At 37.3% G+C, this 16,819-nt stretch overlaps 1 protein-coding gene and 1 pseudogene across 1 annotated transcript; one reads left to right on the top strand and one right to left on the bottom strand.

Annotated features, from left to right (window-relative positions):
• The first annotated feature begins 5,531 nt into the window (after window positions 1-5,531).
• On the top strand, window positions 5,532-10,489 carry LOC113332512 (ankyrin repeat, PH and SEC7 domain containing protein secG-like). Its single transcript, XM_026579052.1, has 12 exons — window positions 5,532-5,672; window positions 5,775-5,825; window positions 5,942-6,118; window positions 6,748-6,879; window positions 6,957-7,096; window positions 7,592-7,675; window positions 7,878-8,003; window positions 8,334-8,486; window positions 8,711-8,812; window positions 9,319-9,489; window positions 9,596-9,675; window positions 10,166-10,489. The coding sequence occupies exons 1-12, from the start codon at window positions 5,651-5,653 to the stop codon at window positions 10,209-10,211; spliced, it is 1,284 nt and encodes a 427-aa protein (XP_026434837.1). The 5' UTR covers window positions 5,532-5,650; the 3' UTR covers window positions 10,212-10,489.
• Window positions 10,490-10,926: 437 nt separating this feature from the next.
• On the bottom strand, window positions 10,927-13,659 carry LOC113332519 (annotated as a pseudogene).
• Between the last annotated feature and the right edge of the window lie 3,160 nt (window positions 13,660-16,819).

The following is a 16,819-nucleotide window of genomic DNA, read 5'->3' as shown; positions in this document are numbered from 1 at the left end:
TTTAGATCTATATAATCTGGTTGTAGGTAGTCAGACTCGAAGTCCTCAGGAGTTATCATTTGAGAATGTTTTAGTCCTGCACCTGTTCCTTCCTGTAGATCAAGTCTTCTTGTGCAACTAGGATGAAAGTAGAAACTGTATAAGGAGGCATTTGGAAAGGTCTAAGATCTATATTTTGAGAGGAGAAATCATAATGCTTCTTGTTTCCTATCGAACCACCGCCCACTTGCTTATGCCATGATTTTGTTGTTACCTTTGGTGATAAAAGAACTGTTTTTGTTGTTTGTATTTAGGGTTAAGATTTTTTTTTCCTACACAGACGAGGGAGGAGGGAGGCACAATTTGGAGACAGAAAACTACAGTAGTACTATTTATAAGGGTTAGAAGATTTAGGTTTAATGGGTATCACCATTGATTTTAATTTTACTTGTTTCATCCAACGACTGTACTGAATGATGTGCAAATAAGATTTTTAAGGTGTCATATATAATTGCATAACTAACTGTGCAGGAAACAACTCTTAAAACTGTCATGGAAAGAGATTAACGAACTATCGATCTGTCAATATACGATCTCAAGAACAGTGTTAAGGATCGAGCAAGAGAGAGGAGAGCATAAACGCGGAAGCATAAAAGACTACATTGATAATAATTTTGGTGTCTTAATTCTCATGGCTTAACAACCTATTTATATTGTTCACAAACTTGTCGACCACTCAAACTACTTTCCTAACTAAGATCAAACTCTAAACATAGACATATCTCCTAAATATAGACTCTCATATATATTATTTCCTAATACCCTCCCTCAAGATGGAGCATGTAGATCACAAATGCGCATCTTGGACAAAAGAAATTTAACTTCGGTTTTCTTCTTCTTTCTTCTTCTTTTTATTTCAACCCAAGTAGGTGAAAAAAAAAATCTTCAGACCGTAGTTTAAGGACGTTTCGGTCCCCTTCATAGTTTAAGGACATTTCGGTCCTCTACGTAGTTTAGGGACATTTCGGTCCTCTTTGGAAGTTTAAGGACATTTCGGTCCCATCCTCGTAGTTTAAGGACATTTCGGTCCTCTTGGTAGTTTAAGGACATTTCGGTCTCATGATCGTAGTTTAAGGACATTTCGGTCCTCTTCGTAGTTTAAGGACATTTCGGTCTCAATGCAAGTTTAAGGACATTGCGGTCCCATCTTCGTAGTTTGTGAACATTTCGGTTCCATCTTCGTAGTTTAAGGACGTTTCGGTCCTCTCTTCGTAGTTTAAGGACATTGCGGTCCCATCTTCGTAGTTTTAGAACATTTCGGTTCCCTTCGTAGAATACTTCTTGTACTCTTGGTTTCTTGGTTTCTTCAATAGAATACTTTTTGTACTCTCTCGACAACTCATATGATTTTAACCTACTATTGTTGTTCTTTTTTTTTCATCACCTCTTGGTGATTGGTTTTTTTTCTCACAACATGAATGTTGTTTCTTCTTCTCTTGTTCCAGTCACGCTTCTTTGTTTTCAATATGTTCTCACAATCTTTTCTTGTCTCGTTTCTTTTTCCTTCTTCAACACTGTTGTTGTTTCTCCTTCTCTTCACCATAAGCTGCTTTTAGTCACGCTTCTGTTTGCAAACCATTCAGGCATTTAAACAAACGCCTTATGTGCATATCACAAACTACAAGGAATGAGAGAGTTTAGTTTCCACTTTTCCGATCACAGCCTGCCATCTCCGGAAAACAGCGACATATTTGTCATCATCTGTTCTTCTTCTCTGTTCAGGTTTTAAGCATTGAACCATACCAACAACCACAACATTAGTCACCAATTCAATCACTGCCAATCGAGTCCCACAAGGAACCACCACAGATCACGATGATCAGTCCCTTCTTCTCACGTCAGCTCCCAGCTCGAGTACCTTCTCAACCATCGCACAACAGAGACTGTCTCATCTTCTCGAGCTATCATCCCAGCAACAGCATCCAGCTCCATCGCGGATAACTTTTTTTTTTCCGGCTTTCTCAAGTCCATCTCACTTCTCTGTTTTTTTTTTTCACATCTCGATACCATTGGCAACAACTCTTTCTCCCTGTTCTCTAAACAAAATCCTTCTCATATACTCCTTCATCTTCAATATAATTGTAGCAACCCTGTTAACCCTAGTCACACAATTATTGACCTGTGTCCATACCGCAAAGAATCCTTACTTGTCTTTAATTACAACCGAGCAAATCTTTTCAACCGGTAATCTTCGGAACAATCAAACTCCATTCGTTCCATCCCCTGATCGTCAATCTCCAACAACAGCACCACCGTGAAAGACCTGGGCGAATCCACCATGGATCACTGATGAACATCACCATCCTTATCATCTCTGCCAACATCATCACCACGAGCAAGTCCTTAACTAAACACTGTCTTCATACATCAATGGCAGATAACTTCTCCATCTCTTCTTTCTTTTTCTTCTCGATCTCAAGGTTGTTATAGCAACCTAAAATTTTCATTATTTGCGCTGAACCCTAACCAAATTGGAACTCAGATTCTCACAAACCCAAAGCCATCGTTTTTTTTTTTTCAAGCAGCAGTATCTCGTCTGCTATGTTTTCTCGGCATCAATAACATGCCCTAAACTCTATTTTTATCATGATAGATCGACATCAAGCTTCTCCTTCTTCACCTGGCTTCTCGGCTTCAAACTTGTAACAACAACTTTATTTTTAATCTTCTTTCTCCTTCAACTTGGCAAACTCTTTACGAAAACATGTCACTTTTCTTCCTCTCCTCTCTCCCTCTCACCTTGCTCTGATACCATGTTAAGGATCGAGCAAGAGAGAGGAGAGCATAAACGCGGAAGCATAAAAGACTATATTGATAATAATTTTGGTGTCTTAATTCTCATGGCTTAACAACCTATTTATATTGTTCACAAACTTGTCGACCACTCAAACTACTTTCCTAACTAAGATCAAACTCTAAACATAGACATATCTCCTAAATATAAACTTTCATATATATTATTTCCTAATAAACAGTGTTAACACTTAACACCCAAGTATCGTATATTAAAAAATCCCTCTGAAAGACATTTTGGCTAACAAATCTACAAAATACAAGCTCCTTCCACCATCAAAACGCCCCAAGCATAATACAATGATTCGAAAAGGAGTTCCAAAAACTTAAGCCCTTTGACAGAGATTACCTATTCACAGTTTCACACGTAAGAAATTCATCAAACCTGTAGGCATATTGCAAACTCATGCAAGTGTATCCTTGCTTCAAAGCATTTCCAGAGCATGGAATAGCAATGGCATCTGATTTGAGCACCAGGCTTTGCTTCGCCAATCAAATAACAAAGGCAAACCTCAGAAATATCATGAGAACTTTCTTCACGAATTATCACATTATGCGGCAGGGTAATATCTCAAGCAAGCAAAGGAGAACCTAGTGCACCCCTGATGTAGAACTCCTAGTGACTTGACTACATTCTGCAATGGTTTATCATCATCAAATTATTCATAGTACACCTCCACCATATCTGTGGGTTCAATTCTAGACCAGCTTTAACTTCGTAATTTCTGGATTCTGTTCATAATACTCGGGGTGTAATATCTAACCGAAAACTTCAACTGACGCTTGCTGGTGGATGGGATTGTTATGTGATCAATCTCATGACGGTGCAGATCAGTCACCTCAACAGAAGAGAGTTTTTCTAGCTTCTTAATGGAGTTCATGACTACTCTTTCCTCGCCGTTGTTAATTACGAAGAGCACCACTACCCCCGGATCTACTTCGATCGGCTTACAGCACAATCTCTTGCATTTTAACGTGTTTCCTTGACAACATCAGGAGCCCATTCTGGCTATTTGTTATTTTCTAGCAATTGGCTTTTCAGCCTCTCCGCTGCAACAAACCAGCTTGAAACTGCTCGATAAATAAGAGTATAATATCTCCAAAAAAACATTTTCAGTAGACAGGATAAGAATGTGGATGTCTGAGATTTGAAAAGCCTGCCCTTTGCATTCGCAACAATAACCATGTCTTTATCTGCATCCTTGGATGATCTGATTTGTAATACAGACAAGATATCTCCAAATGCAGTAGCCCAGTGAACAACATAGTTATCTGTCACTATTCTAAATACGGAATAAGAGAAGTAGAAATAATCAAACAAAGGAATGTTCAACTCCACCACGGAAACACCAGTCACCGTCTCCAACGACTCATATGTTCCAGAATCAGCTTCCTTCTCAATTTTCACATCTGATCAGCACTTAGGGAAGTTAAATCTCGATCATGCCCCGACGAGGCAACATTATTTGAATCTTGACTAGGCGCATTAGACATCTTCCTCATGCTGGGACTCTAAAACCCACCAGACTCGAAACTGGAACAAGCACTTGGGGAAGTGATCCGCAATCCTTGCAACTGTAGTCAGCCTTCTTCAGCAGAATAACTGTATTTATGCAGTCTAACCTTGAACCCAACACTTCCAATAAGGATGACCAAGTTTGAAACTTCTTCCTCGTGTTCACTTTGACATCACTCGAAATCAAAATCATTCAAATTTAGTTTGATCCAACGAAGCCAGCTATTACTGTTCCTGCCAAATGAACTTGTTTACTTTTAAGACGTATAAGGAAGTGCGTCTTCGTCACATGGAACTGAAATTTTACTTGATAACATCTTTTACATGTTTGTTTCACACCCTTAATTTTCCAAGAAATTCACATTCATCTGAATTTTGCTGCGCCCTAGCCACAATAAACAATTGTTTTTCGCATATAAATATAATAGAAAAAAACCGCTTGCACGGAGTTGCGACATTAAAAATGAATGTTTAGTGTGTTTTTTTCTTCCTTCAAAAAGCTTATTCATTCCGTAAGAAACGAAATTATCAGTTAATATATTTAATTTACTACGAATCGTTTTTCCTCGTTGGCCCAAAGTTGACTATAAAATTCGTCAGTGATTACTTAGCAAATTCGTCAATGACTACGGAGCAGCAAAATGATCGCGCAAAAAATTACAAATTGAAAGATAAATAGATTCCAATAAAAAGAATTACAAATTTTTTGGATCCATTTGGATGGGTTGCTATAACCATTCAGGTGGTTCAGATAGCCATTTTTGACATTCTAACCAATTTCTAGACACATGATCGAAATTCAAAACGTTTTAGAAGTACCAAACAATCACAAAGTATCACATGATATATCTAAAACTTACTCAATGTGTTTGTTTTTGACTTAAATCTGACTCAATTAACTCAAAAATATGCGAGTCAGCTATTTTGTCTCATCATGAATTAGGGGTAATTTACTCCTTGACACATGAAGGTCTGAGTGAGTGATTATGTCTGAGTCAAATCTAACTAAAAAAAATATCTGACTCGTGCCAAGAGTTATGTATACCGAGTTAGACCTACACGGCGAGTTGAAGAAAAAAGAAAACACGCTGTATGAGTGGGATAAGGTCATCGGCAGTCTAAAACTGTTTGACATTGGCGTGTCTACAGTCATGCCCTAGAGTGGGCTAGCCGAAGCTGACACCACAACTCCCCGCCGCTTGACTCACCAATCGTTTGGCCGCCATTTGTTAAAAACCCTCTTCTCCTTCTCTCTTCTTCATTTCCGAAACTAAAACCCTCTTCTCCTCTCACGAGCTCACCATGGAGTTTGTTCCAGCTGCAAGTCCGTACTACCAATAACCCTAGTTTTGTTTCGCAGTTTCTTTTTGTCTGCATTCCGACGATTACCTCTTTACTAAATCCGTTGTTTCTTCTTTGTTTACAGCTGAGATATTTCTCAATTCTGCTCATGTTGGGGAACTCAAAAAACTCAAAAGTAAACATTATTTTTTTTTTTTTTTGATTTTTTTCCTTTTTATTGGAATTTTTGACGGATTTTTGTGTGTTTTGATGATCTATTGTTAAAGTTTTGATGATCTTGTGTTGAATCAGAGTTTGCAGAAGCACTAGATCATGTGGTTGGAGATGGAATACCAGCGATTGTTAAGAATACTAAGGATGATGAGGGTAAACGTGCTATTCATTATGCTGCTTCCGGAGGGAGAGTGAATATTCTCAAGTACTTGATTGAAGAGATTAGAGTTCATATCGATGTTAAAGATGGATCAGGTATATTCAATTGTGTTGTTTACTAAGATTTGATGATTCTTGTATGCTGGATTTTATCTATTTTTTCCCCTTCATTTCAATTTTAGGGTTTTAAGAGTTGAATTGGAAATTGTTGCTTTTTGTTGACGTAATTTGTAATGTTTAGTGGTTTTTAATAGTTCAACATTCCTTGATTTGCTTGGTGTTGTGTATTCTGGTTTTTAGATTAGAATTAGATGTCACAAAGACTACTTTGTTAGTTCACCATGAACTTGTGACCATCCCAAATTTGTTGATTACGGCTTATGAAGCTTTAGTACTAATTTAACTTGATTAGCTTAAAAATGAGTATATATGGGTAAATGGATCCAAACGATGTTCTATTTTGACTTCATGTTTTATTTTCCCCCTTCTTGTTTATGACTATAATGAAAATGAGGTGGTAGTTTGAGATTGAATAGTAGGCATACGGTTAACACATTGCTTATTGGGTTCATGTACTTTTATTGTATCAAAAAGCGAGTATATGACCACATTACATTGATAATGACTTCTAGAGGTTTATACTAATTGAAGTTAAATTGATATTCTTAAAATTCGGCAAGTATGAGTCTGTGTTCTTATACACTTTGTGTTGATGTGTTTCGCAGGTCAAACTCCGCTATCCTGGGCAGCCATAGAAGGGCACTTGGCTGCTGTGGAATATCTTCTTGAAAAGGGTGCCAATCCTGAAATACCAGATGATTCAAATTGTACTCCTTTGCATCATGTCGCTATGAAAGGTAGGTTGCATTCCAACTTATCTAGTAACTTTCCAAATTTCTAGCAAATGAGGTGCTGATGGTTTTTTGTGTTTCAGGACATAAAGATATCATACGCATGTTACTTTCAAAAGATATTAATGTGGATGTTACGAATGGTTTTACCTCACCGCTAAAATATGCTGCCACTTTTGGCGAACACGATGCTGTTAAAATTCTTCTGGATCATGGTGCCAATGTGAGTAGCATTTACTTTTTCTTCACAAACAGGTGTGGTTTTCTTTTTAGCAGATATTAAGTGATTTCTAAATGATAACCTCAGTTTTATCCTGATTAGGTGTGAACTGCTTGATCACGACGTATGTTTATTTTTAATTGTGATTTAGAACTATTTAAAGCTAAATTCTTTGTCCACGATAGAATGTAAATTATGCACTTTTGGTATAAGTAAGAGCTATCGTTAATTAAGTTTGTATCTCTGACTAGTATCGCTTTATATGAGCTGCCTTTCAGCTTATTTGTTAGAGTGCTAGTCTGAAGCTTATCATAAAGCTCCTCCTCTCTAAGCATGGGGATCACTCAATCTACCTTCTGTTATGCTAGTTTCTATGTGCATTCTTATTATGTGAAAGCAATATTAACATAGAATCATTCGTTTTACTTCCACAGTTTTTCCTTCTTTTTTTTCTAAGCATAAGGATCACTAAATCTACCTTCTGTTCTATCTTTGCAGCCTAATTTGGTCTATGATGATTCTACTCCACTTCTGGCATCTATCCATGCCCAATCTTTGCAATGCGCGAAGCATTTACTGAAGGTGGATATATTTTTTCATGCATTTCTTGGGTACAATTGTTTTGAGTGGGTTTTAGGGATTGTGTTCCAGAGGCGATGGTGTTATGGTCATACATGCATATCTAAGGATTATTTGATATCTGCTTGTGATTTTCGGGTGCCTAACATTTTTGGGTTTGTATATATACCCAATATAACTTTTAAATCTTTTTCCATCTCTGTAGGCAGGTGCTGACCCAAATTTTGCAGCAGAAGGATTGACAGCTCTGCTATTTGCAGCTGAACTGGGGGAAACACAATTCTTCAAGCTACTGGTTGAAGCTGGTGCAGATCCAAATGTTACAACCCTAGTAAGCTTATTATACTTTTGGTCTCTGCTCATTTAGTGGACATCGTCTGTTGTAACTGACATTAAATGCTGCTTAAAAGCTTTTATTGTGGTAACTAATGGGAGTCTCATACGACTTCACGAAGCTCCATGGGCCACTTTGAGACGAACAATCAGATGATTGTCTTGATTACTGTGTCCTTGCTTTAGAAAGGCGCACCTTTCTTGATCCTCTGTTTAGTTTCTTATCACGTCTTCTTAATATGTAAAGAAGCGGTGGTACACTGTTAATCATACATTGATGTCACTTTTGGTCGACTGGCTTATTGAAAATCTACTTTTCTTGTCACAGCATGGACTGAAGCCAATAGAAGTCGCAGCTGTTAAAGGTAATCGTAGAGGTGTTGAGATTCTTCTTCCGGTGACTTCTCGCATTCCATCATATGTTGACTGGAGCACAGATGGAATAATGAAGCATGCGAATTCTAAAAAGTTCGCAAAAAAGGTAAATATAATATGTACTTCTCATTCGAGGTTTTGATAGTCTCTTGACATTTTTGGACCACTTAACTATCTTTTCACTGGCATACTGTAAATCAACTAACTTTTTAGTTGTTTTTGTTGTCATTCAGCAGTTTAAAACTTTCATGCTATATGGAGCTCATAAGTGTGTAGTTTGTAGAAACATTTCAATATCGTATTAAAATTAAATCTTCATTATAATGACAGATGATTCATAAAACAAAGGAGAACTTTCTTGAGGCAAAATCAAAGGGCACAAGTGCATTCCATAGGAAGGATTACTTGCTTGCAGTGAAATGGTACTCGGAGGTATCTTCTATTTGACCATAGATGTTATAAAATTAAGTGAGTTATCGAATTTTGATTTAATCGATAGCTATTAAAAGTAAGGTGAAATAAGAACCCATAAATTCACATTTCTGTGCAGTTCCAATCAACTTATTTTATAATCTACGTTCAAGTTTCAGAACAGTGGCTTCTTTTTAATTTTATTTCGCCACCACACAGTTTTACATAAGACAGAAAGTTTCTCTGTTCCTCTCAAATCATTGTCACCTAAGCCCAATCTCGTATGAAACGTAATTGTATGTCTCCATATCGTTTTTGATGTCTAGTTGTTACTTAATATTCGAGGCATATGTTGTTCCTGTAGCAGAGCTAGAATGGGAACCCACCCCTATCCACAATTCCCACATTGTCTTCGCATATTATCTAGTTTTTGGGTTCTTAGGCTTATTTCTTTTCCAGGTGTCTAGTAATTTTTTATTTTGTTTTTCCCATTGATGGGTCCATTGTTCAAGTAATTTGTTTTTCAGGCCCTCGTCCTGAAGCCTGGCGATGCAGCTGTACTGTCCAACAGGAGTATGTGCTATGTGTATTTGAACAAAGGAGATCTTGCTTTTGAAGATGCTACTCAATGCGTCTTAGCAAGACCAGACTGGCCTAAGGCTTTTTATAGGGCAGGCGTAGCACTCAAACTGCTGAATGTACATATCCGTCAATTTATCCTTGCCCGGTTAATTTACTGTTCTTTCTTTTTAATTTAAAGAAATCTTATTTATTTAATTTTAATCTTTGCATTATTTGCTGCAGAGGCTTGATGATGCAGCTGATGCTTTTTACGATGGTTTGAAACTGGATCCTAAAAATAAAGAGCTTGAAGATGCATTCAGGTTAGGTACCATTACATGTATTACCAGTCATTTCACTTATTACTTCTAGCCTTCCTGCTTGGCAATTTTATCTTAGAACCTGAATCTGTGCTGATTGGAGAGTGAAATTGAATCGCCAGATGTTGATTAATTAGATGACAAATAGCCATCAACATGGTGGAGTTTAAAACTCTGGGTTGATTGGGCTAGGGTTCCTTCATATGTTTCCACAAGAAGTGTATAGACCCACATCTATCTAACTAGGGTCTAGTGCGACTGTGTTGCTTGAATAGAGAGGCTTAAAAGACAGTTCAAGTACTGGCATTTTTCAGTTCCCCTGAATCGTTGATTGAGTTCTTAGACCCTAGTCGCTTTTGTATCCAAGAGTTTCAACACCGAACTATTGTTCGACCAAGTTTAACTTATCGTCGATAGTCAGTTCTTATGATTTGTTTTCTCATAATATTGTTCAACTTTTTCTTATTCTATTTCAAACTCTTCTTTCTTGCAGGGAGGTGACTTTAGACAGGTTGAAGGCCATCAGTGTCCCACTTTAGATAGTATGGCGGTTCACTTACATATATGATTGACATTTTGAAACCTATTTCTGGTGGCAGTTTTTTGTCAGGTTCTGTTAAAAGTTAAAATATGTTAAAATTCTGGTCTTTGGAAACATCTGGCTAGTCTTCATATGTCTGTATAGCAACTTATTATGCTGTGAGGTTTCTCAGTACTGATAGTATCAATGTTTTTCCTTTCTTTTTTTCGATTTAACAATACAAATTGTGCAAGTTTGCTTAATTCTATCAAACACTTCAGTATGCTGATGTTTAGATCTGTAGTTAGTAGTAAAATAACCCTTGCATCATTCACACATGTTTCGACGGGAGTTCCCAATAAACAGTATTTTGATATTGAAGCACGGCCCGAGATGTTTTGATACAGGTTGTTTTTTCCCCTGACTTGCGTCGTAATTGCTGTTTCTTTCTTTTCTTTTTCTTGCCTTTCTTTTCATTTTGCAAAAATGAACCATACCAACGACTTTACATATCCCACTGCTTCCATTCCCGATGTAAAACGGATTCTCTCCTCATCTATCGGATAAAGCTGGTTTCTAGGGGCTTATCTGACCATATCTTTCATGTCTAATCCCACACGTATAAAAGATTGACCATGGAACCTTGCTTCTATGGAAAAGCTGATGGTCAAACCATGGAACCATGCTCGCATATACGCATCAGTTCTAATTAAACTCGAGAGGTTGGGTTGAGATTTCGGCACAACAATAATTTTATTAATATTTTCAAAATCTCTTGATGACAAACTCAAACCACACACTGCTCACACAATACTCTCATACTATTCCATGCCCACCACACGTTCACACTCACACTGGCATGGTACAAACTATTACACACCCATATTTTTGTTTCTACTTGACAAACTCCATTATTACTGCATCAGGACAGACAATTACCGACCTTACCAAACCTGGATGTTACTAGAGAAGAAACACCATATATTTAACTCGAAAATGCTTTCCTTGATGTTCTAGGAGAACATCTTAGTTATAGGATCACATACGATCTCTAAGTTCCTTGCCCCAGACGACTCAGCCAGCGATGACCTCCCTATGGTAGTTACAATTGTGATCGATTGTCTGTTTCTTGTGTTGTCGTCCTCCGCAGACACAGTCAAGATACCGTTTGCATCCAGATCAAAGACTACAGTAAAATCAGGACCATAACGAGGTGCTGGAGGAATTCCGTCTAAATGAAACTCATCCAAAAAGTTATTTTCACTGGTATTAGCACTTTCACCCTCGTACACCCGAAACTTCACTCTACGTTGTCCGTCTTCGCTAGTACTTAACCCCTTATTCGTTTCCTTGTGGGGTATGGGTGTGTTCCTCTGGATTATCGGAAACATTCTACCTCCAGCTATCTCAATACCGAGAGTATGAGAGGTAACATCAGACAACTTCCAGCCCGGCAACATCGCGTTACCGGCAACACTCAAAATGCTTGCTTGCAGCGCAGCACCATAAGCCACAGCTTCTTCAGGGTTGATGTTCATGCAGAGTGGCTTCCCATTAAAGAAATCTTGCAATATAGACCGAACCTTCGGAATTCTAGTAGAGCCACCAATGAGTACGATCTCATCAACGTCGCCCTTGTCCATCTTAGCATCCCTCAGACACTTCTTAACAGGTTCCAAACATTTATTGAACAAATCTATGTTCAACTGTTCAAATTTAGCACGACTAATGAATGAACTAAAATCAACTCCTTCGTGAAGACTAGGAATCTCTATGTTTGCCAGAGAAGTAAACGAGAGGGTCTGCTTTGCCTTCTCACATGCTTTTATCAACCTCCTAAGAGCCTTTGGATTCCCACTGATGTCCTTGTTGTGCCTCCTCTTAAATTCTTGAACGAAGTGATCTGCCATCCTGTTATTAAAATCCTCTCCTCCAAGATGAGGTTCTCCAGCTGTAGCCTTGACTTCAAAGACAATCCTGTTAATGGTGAGTAGCGAAACATCGAAAGTACCACCACCAAGATCAAAGATAAGAACGTTTCTCGGACAACACTGGATGCCCTCCCATGAAAGCCATAAGCAAATCCAGCTGCCGTTGGTTCATTGATAATTCGCAGTACATTAAGACCAGCAATTTTTCCAGCATCTTTAGTAGCTCGACGCTGCGAATCATTAAAGTAGGCAGGGACTGTAACAACAGCATCTGTCACGCTTGAATCAAGATAGGCTTCGGCAGTTTCTCGCATTTTTGTGAGAACCATGGCTGAGATTTGCTCAGGTGAAAACTGTTTTTCCTCGCCTTTGTAGTTGACTTGAATCATGGGTTTATCGTCTCCTCCAGCTTTGACTTTGAAGGGCCATTGCTGGATATCGCTCCGAACCAAGCTATCATTCATTTTCTTCCCAATCAAACGTTTTACACCTACAAAAACAAAAACTAGATCAGAAGAGAATTTCTCAAAACCCTAATTCTCACAGGTCATGATACCACGTTAAAATTTTAGAAACATAAAAATCCATTAATTACTGTTGGTCGATGCGCCTTGCAGAAATATTATTGACACGTGCCTTCTATATATTATTGATATTGACACAATAATACTCTGGAGGTATAAGTGCATAACCGCCTTAAAGTTGATAGAACTGAAGCAAGACCTTTCTTTGTCAACCTACTTTTTTTTTTCTTATTATAAACTCTTGCATAATTTTACAAATTGAACTAGATCACTTGCCTAATATTATTTATAGGCACGTAGAGTCGTAGACCGATCGACTTCACTAGCATTAGATGTTTCGAGAGTACACAATTAATTTCTTCTTCTTAAGACTAACAAAACCAGCAGCCAAGACCTCTCCAGTTCATTCTACACATCACATGCAGCCTACCTTAACTTGTTCTAACTAGAAAATACAAGATCTATTTGGACACTTACAAACTAAAATCTGCCAACCATAATAGTATACCATACTTCTCATGACAATATTCATAATATCCGGCGAGAGAAAATAAGGATTAAGAAATCAACTTAGAATAAGCTAAAATGGCTATATGAGATTTAGATATGTCAAAAGTGCATGACGCAAAGGGCATCGAAAAGCTTACCATAAACAGTGTTGGTAGGATTCATTTCAACTTGATTCAAAGCACCATCACCAATCAAACGTCCCTTATCAGTAAATGCAGCATAAGAAGGAGTAGTGCGATTTCCTTGATCATTAGGTATAATCTCCACACCCTCATTCTTCCATACAGCTACACATGAATATGTTGTTCCTAAATCTATTCCTATTGCTGTTCCTCTTCCAGCCATTACTTTGATAAAAACACAAACTCAATAAAAGATTGAATATTGTATAGAAGGGAACTTAATAAGTTTATTTGTGACCAGAAACGATTGATCTCTTAACCACTATTTATATAGTGCTATAAATGGTTAAACGTAATTTAATCCACAATATTACCCTTACTGGTTATTTTGTGTTAATTTACTAAGTGGGAATATTACTCATCAGTGATTTGTATAAGAAACCAGACTCAAACCGGACGGTGCTGCATAACAGAAAAGAAGTAATTAAAAAAGATTAATACGAAGAGTCACTATTGAGATCTCGCTTTATTATGTTTTTTTTTTTTTTTGGTTTTTTCTTCGAAGGATAATCCCCCATCCCCACCACCAACACCACCACCACACACACACCATCATCCAGTGCATCCATTTGTTTTGGGGTTTTTGGATTCAGTTAAGAAGTATGTTTGCCTGATCTCTCTAGCAGGTGCAGCGTACTAGCCTCAATAATTAATATTCTCAATAGTCAATAATTAGTATTCATATTTTCAAAGAACATACTCAAGGCAATGTGTTATTAATTTGTTGACAGATTAGGCATACATAAACTGTGAAAGAGGCACGTTAAGTTTTTAATTTTTAACTTTTCAAAACTTAAATTGGAAAATAGTTGCTCCAACATTTTTTTTTATCGATGACATGAACATTTTTGGTGTAACAACATTATAACTAACCATTAGAGCATATAAATGTTAAGTGGGGCTTTGCTTGTTCTTAAATGTGTTCGTCTGGTATGTTTATTAGCTAGAGTCGCTAGAATTTGTTATTTAGGTCCATGAGTTAAGTCAGCTAGCCTGTCAATATAGTTTGTACCTACTGCGTTCGCACAGCCTAGGATCCGGATTTCCCACTGTGTCGGCACCATACCGGCTCCGCCATGAACCTGCTATTGAGAGGGATCTAGCAGAACAGGTTGCATACCTTTTCTTTCGTTTTTGATAAACGGGCTTTAGTGTACCTTGTGGGTTTTTTTTTTATCAGCTGTAAAAACTTGAAATACTCGTTCGCTGCTTCTCACCTTTACAATTTGTCCTTATTGTATGTACCATCCTACACTTACACGTGAATGAATAGCTTGAGAACCCCTGATAAATCCTCTTATCTTTCTAGGTTGTACGTATTCAGAAATTCTTAACCATTCCCTTCGAATTCAATTGGTTTTGGTAGGTTCCATACCAACCCAAGGGAGCAAAGACCCATTATTCTCCAAAATAAGGAATGATGGTTTCTAGATTCTTAGAAACTCCATAATTTCATCGTGTTCTGCTTTGTAATTGTACCCCACGAAACCGTTGGATTCAAAATCGTTATTATGAGTCTATATGACTTCCATATATGCTGCCAGCCTGCTGAAGAAACATAGCATCTAGCCGATTATAAACTCTTTATAATTACGAGTCTTCATGCTACATACTTCGACGGTGATAACTTTTGCTCATGAGTTCTCTCTAAAACTGGTTCCCATGCAATATATTGTTTCTCCAGGGGAACCACCTATCTAGGGGGGCAGCCTTAAATAATTCATCATCAGTAACTTCTTTACTTTACCGTTCATCTGTCTATCTAATCTAACTAAACCCAACAACATTTTCTTCTTCTAATCTGAAAAATAACCACAGTAACAATAATTCTAGAATTTCTTCAACAAAAGAAAAGGAAAATGATGTTCTAACAATAACAAGCCGTAAGATTTCCTTGATCATTAACAATAATCTAACACGACCATGTTGGCATGCAGCTAAACATGGATATGCTGTTTCTGAATCCATCCCTACTGTTGTTCCTCCTCTTCCAGCCATCGTGCTAAAACTAATAGTTCGATCAACAAACTCAGGAGACGACACTGAAAACTATTCAGTTACCAGACTAGACTGATGATCACCTTATATATATGTCGTTTTAGTTCTAGTAAATGGTTTCACGGACAAAAACAATTTATCTTTTTGGTGGGAGCATTGCTGTCTTCCATTAGCGGTATGTGCACAGCAGTCAAATATGGACGCTGGAAAGTAAAAAATTTAAAGATTAGATAAGACTGGTGGGAGATATTGCTGTCTACCATTAGTGATTTGCGCAAGAAAGTAGTCGAATATGGACGCTGGAAAGTGGAAAAATTTTAGGTGGATAAAGGATATGTCCCATCCCATTTGTCCCGCCTTCAGTCGTGTCTATAGGAATATTACTGTCTTCCATATAGTGATTTTTACCATAAAACAGTCGAATATGGATGCCAGCAACAGGGCCGTTCCTGAAAAAAAAATTGCCTCGAAGCAAAAAAAATATTTTTTGCCCCTACTAAGTTTCTTACACAATTGTAATGATAAAATCTAAGTAATAGTTGTTTCTTCAAAATCCAAATCCCAAACTTAAGGGTTTAACATTTTCAAAAAAAACACTGATCAAAAAATCCAACATCTTCTCAGTAAAATAGAAACTCTAGATATTATCTTTCTACATGTGTGTTATAAATAGAAAAAGGCGGAGATAAACAAAATCTGTTGAGGTCCGTTTTCCAATCAACGTTTAAGACTCAAATAGGACACAAGAGATGGAAAATAAAAATGTCGGGCAAAAACTAGAAAAAAGTTTAATGAATAACGAGTTTAAATAAACTCATAAATTTAAAGAGATTCATAGATAAGTCCCCAAATATTTATATTAATAATTAAACTTCCTTCCAAAATTTTTGTCTACTTTCATCATTAAGTCCAGGAATATTAATTTTCTACAACACCCCCTATGTATACCCCTTATGTCAAACTTAGGCTTGTGTTGCCCCCTCCACCTTGCTGCCCCAAAGTGGGCCTTTCCCTGAGTACCCTATGGGGCCAGCCCTGCCAGCAATGTGGAAAAATAAGAGATTAAACTGGTGGGAATATCACCGCCTGTCAATGTCATTATTAAAAAACACAAAATTGATCAATTAACCAATAATAATAATTTCTGGGTGAAAAAGACATGTAAAATTTGATACTGTTTAAATGGACAAAAATATAAAAATAACCAGGATGTAAACAGTTCCATCCTACCCAATTTCAAATAGTTTTTCTTATTTTTAATTTACATCAGGATGTATCCAGTTTCATCCTCAAGATTTTTTAAGTTTAAGATAGGATGAATCCAGTTTCATTCTTGCTTTTTTCTTGTGTCCATTTCACCCATAATAATTTTTACTCGTCCATATTAGAACCATGTTTTAAAAAAACTTGGACAAATGACCCATTTTCCGTTATTAAACAGACACATCACAACACGACTAATTAAGGTAATAATTAAAGCTG

Source organism: Papaver somniferum, unplaced genomic scaffold (assembly GCF_003573695.1).
Source record: "Papaver somniferum cultivar HN1 unplaced genomic scaffold, ASM357369v1 unplaced-scaffold_131, whole genome shotgun sequence".
Lineage (NCBI taxonomy): Eukaryota > Viridiplantae > Streptophyta > Magnoliopsida > Ranunculales > Papaveraceae > Papaver > Papaver somniferum.
This window is presented reverse-complemented; position numbering and strand designations above follow the sequence as displayed.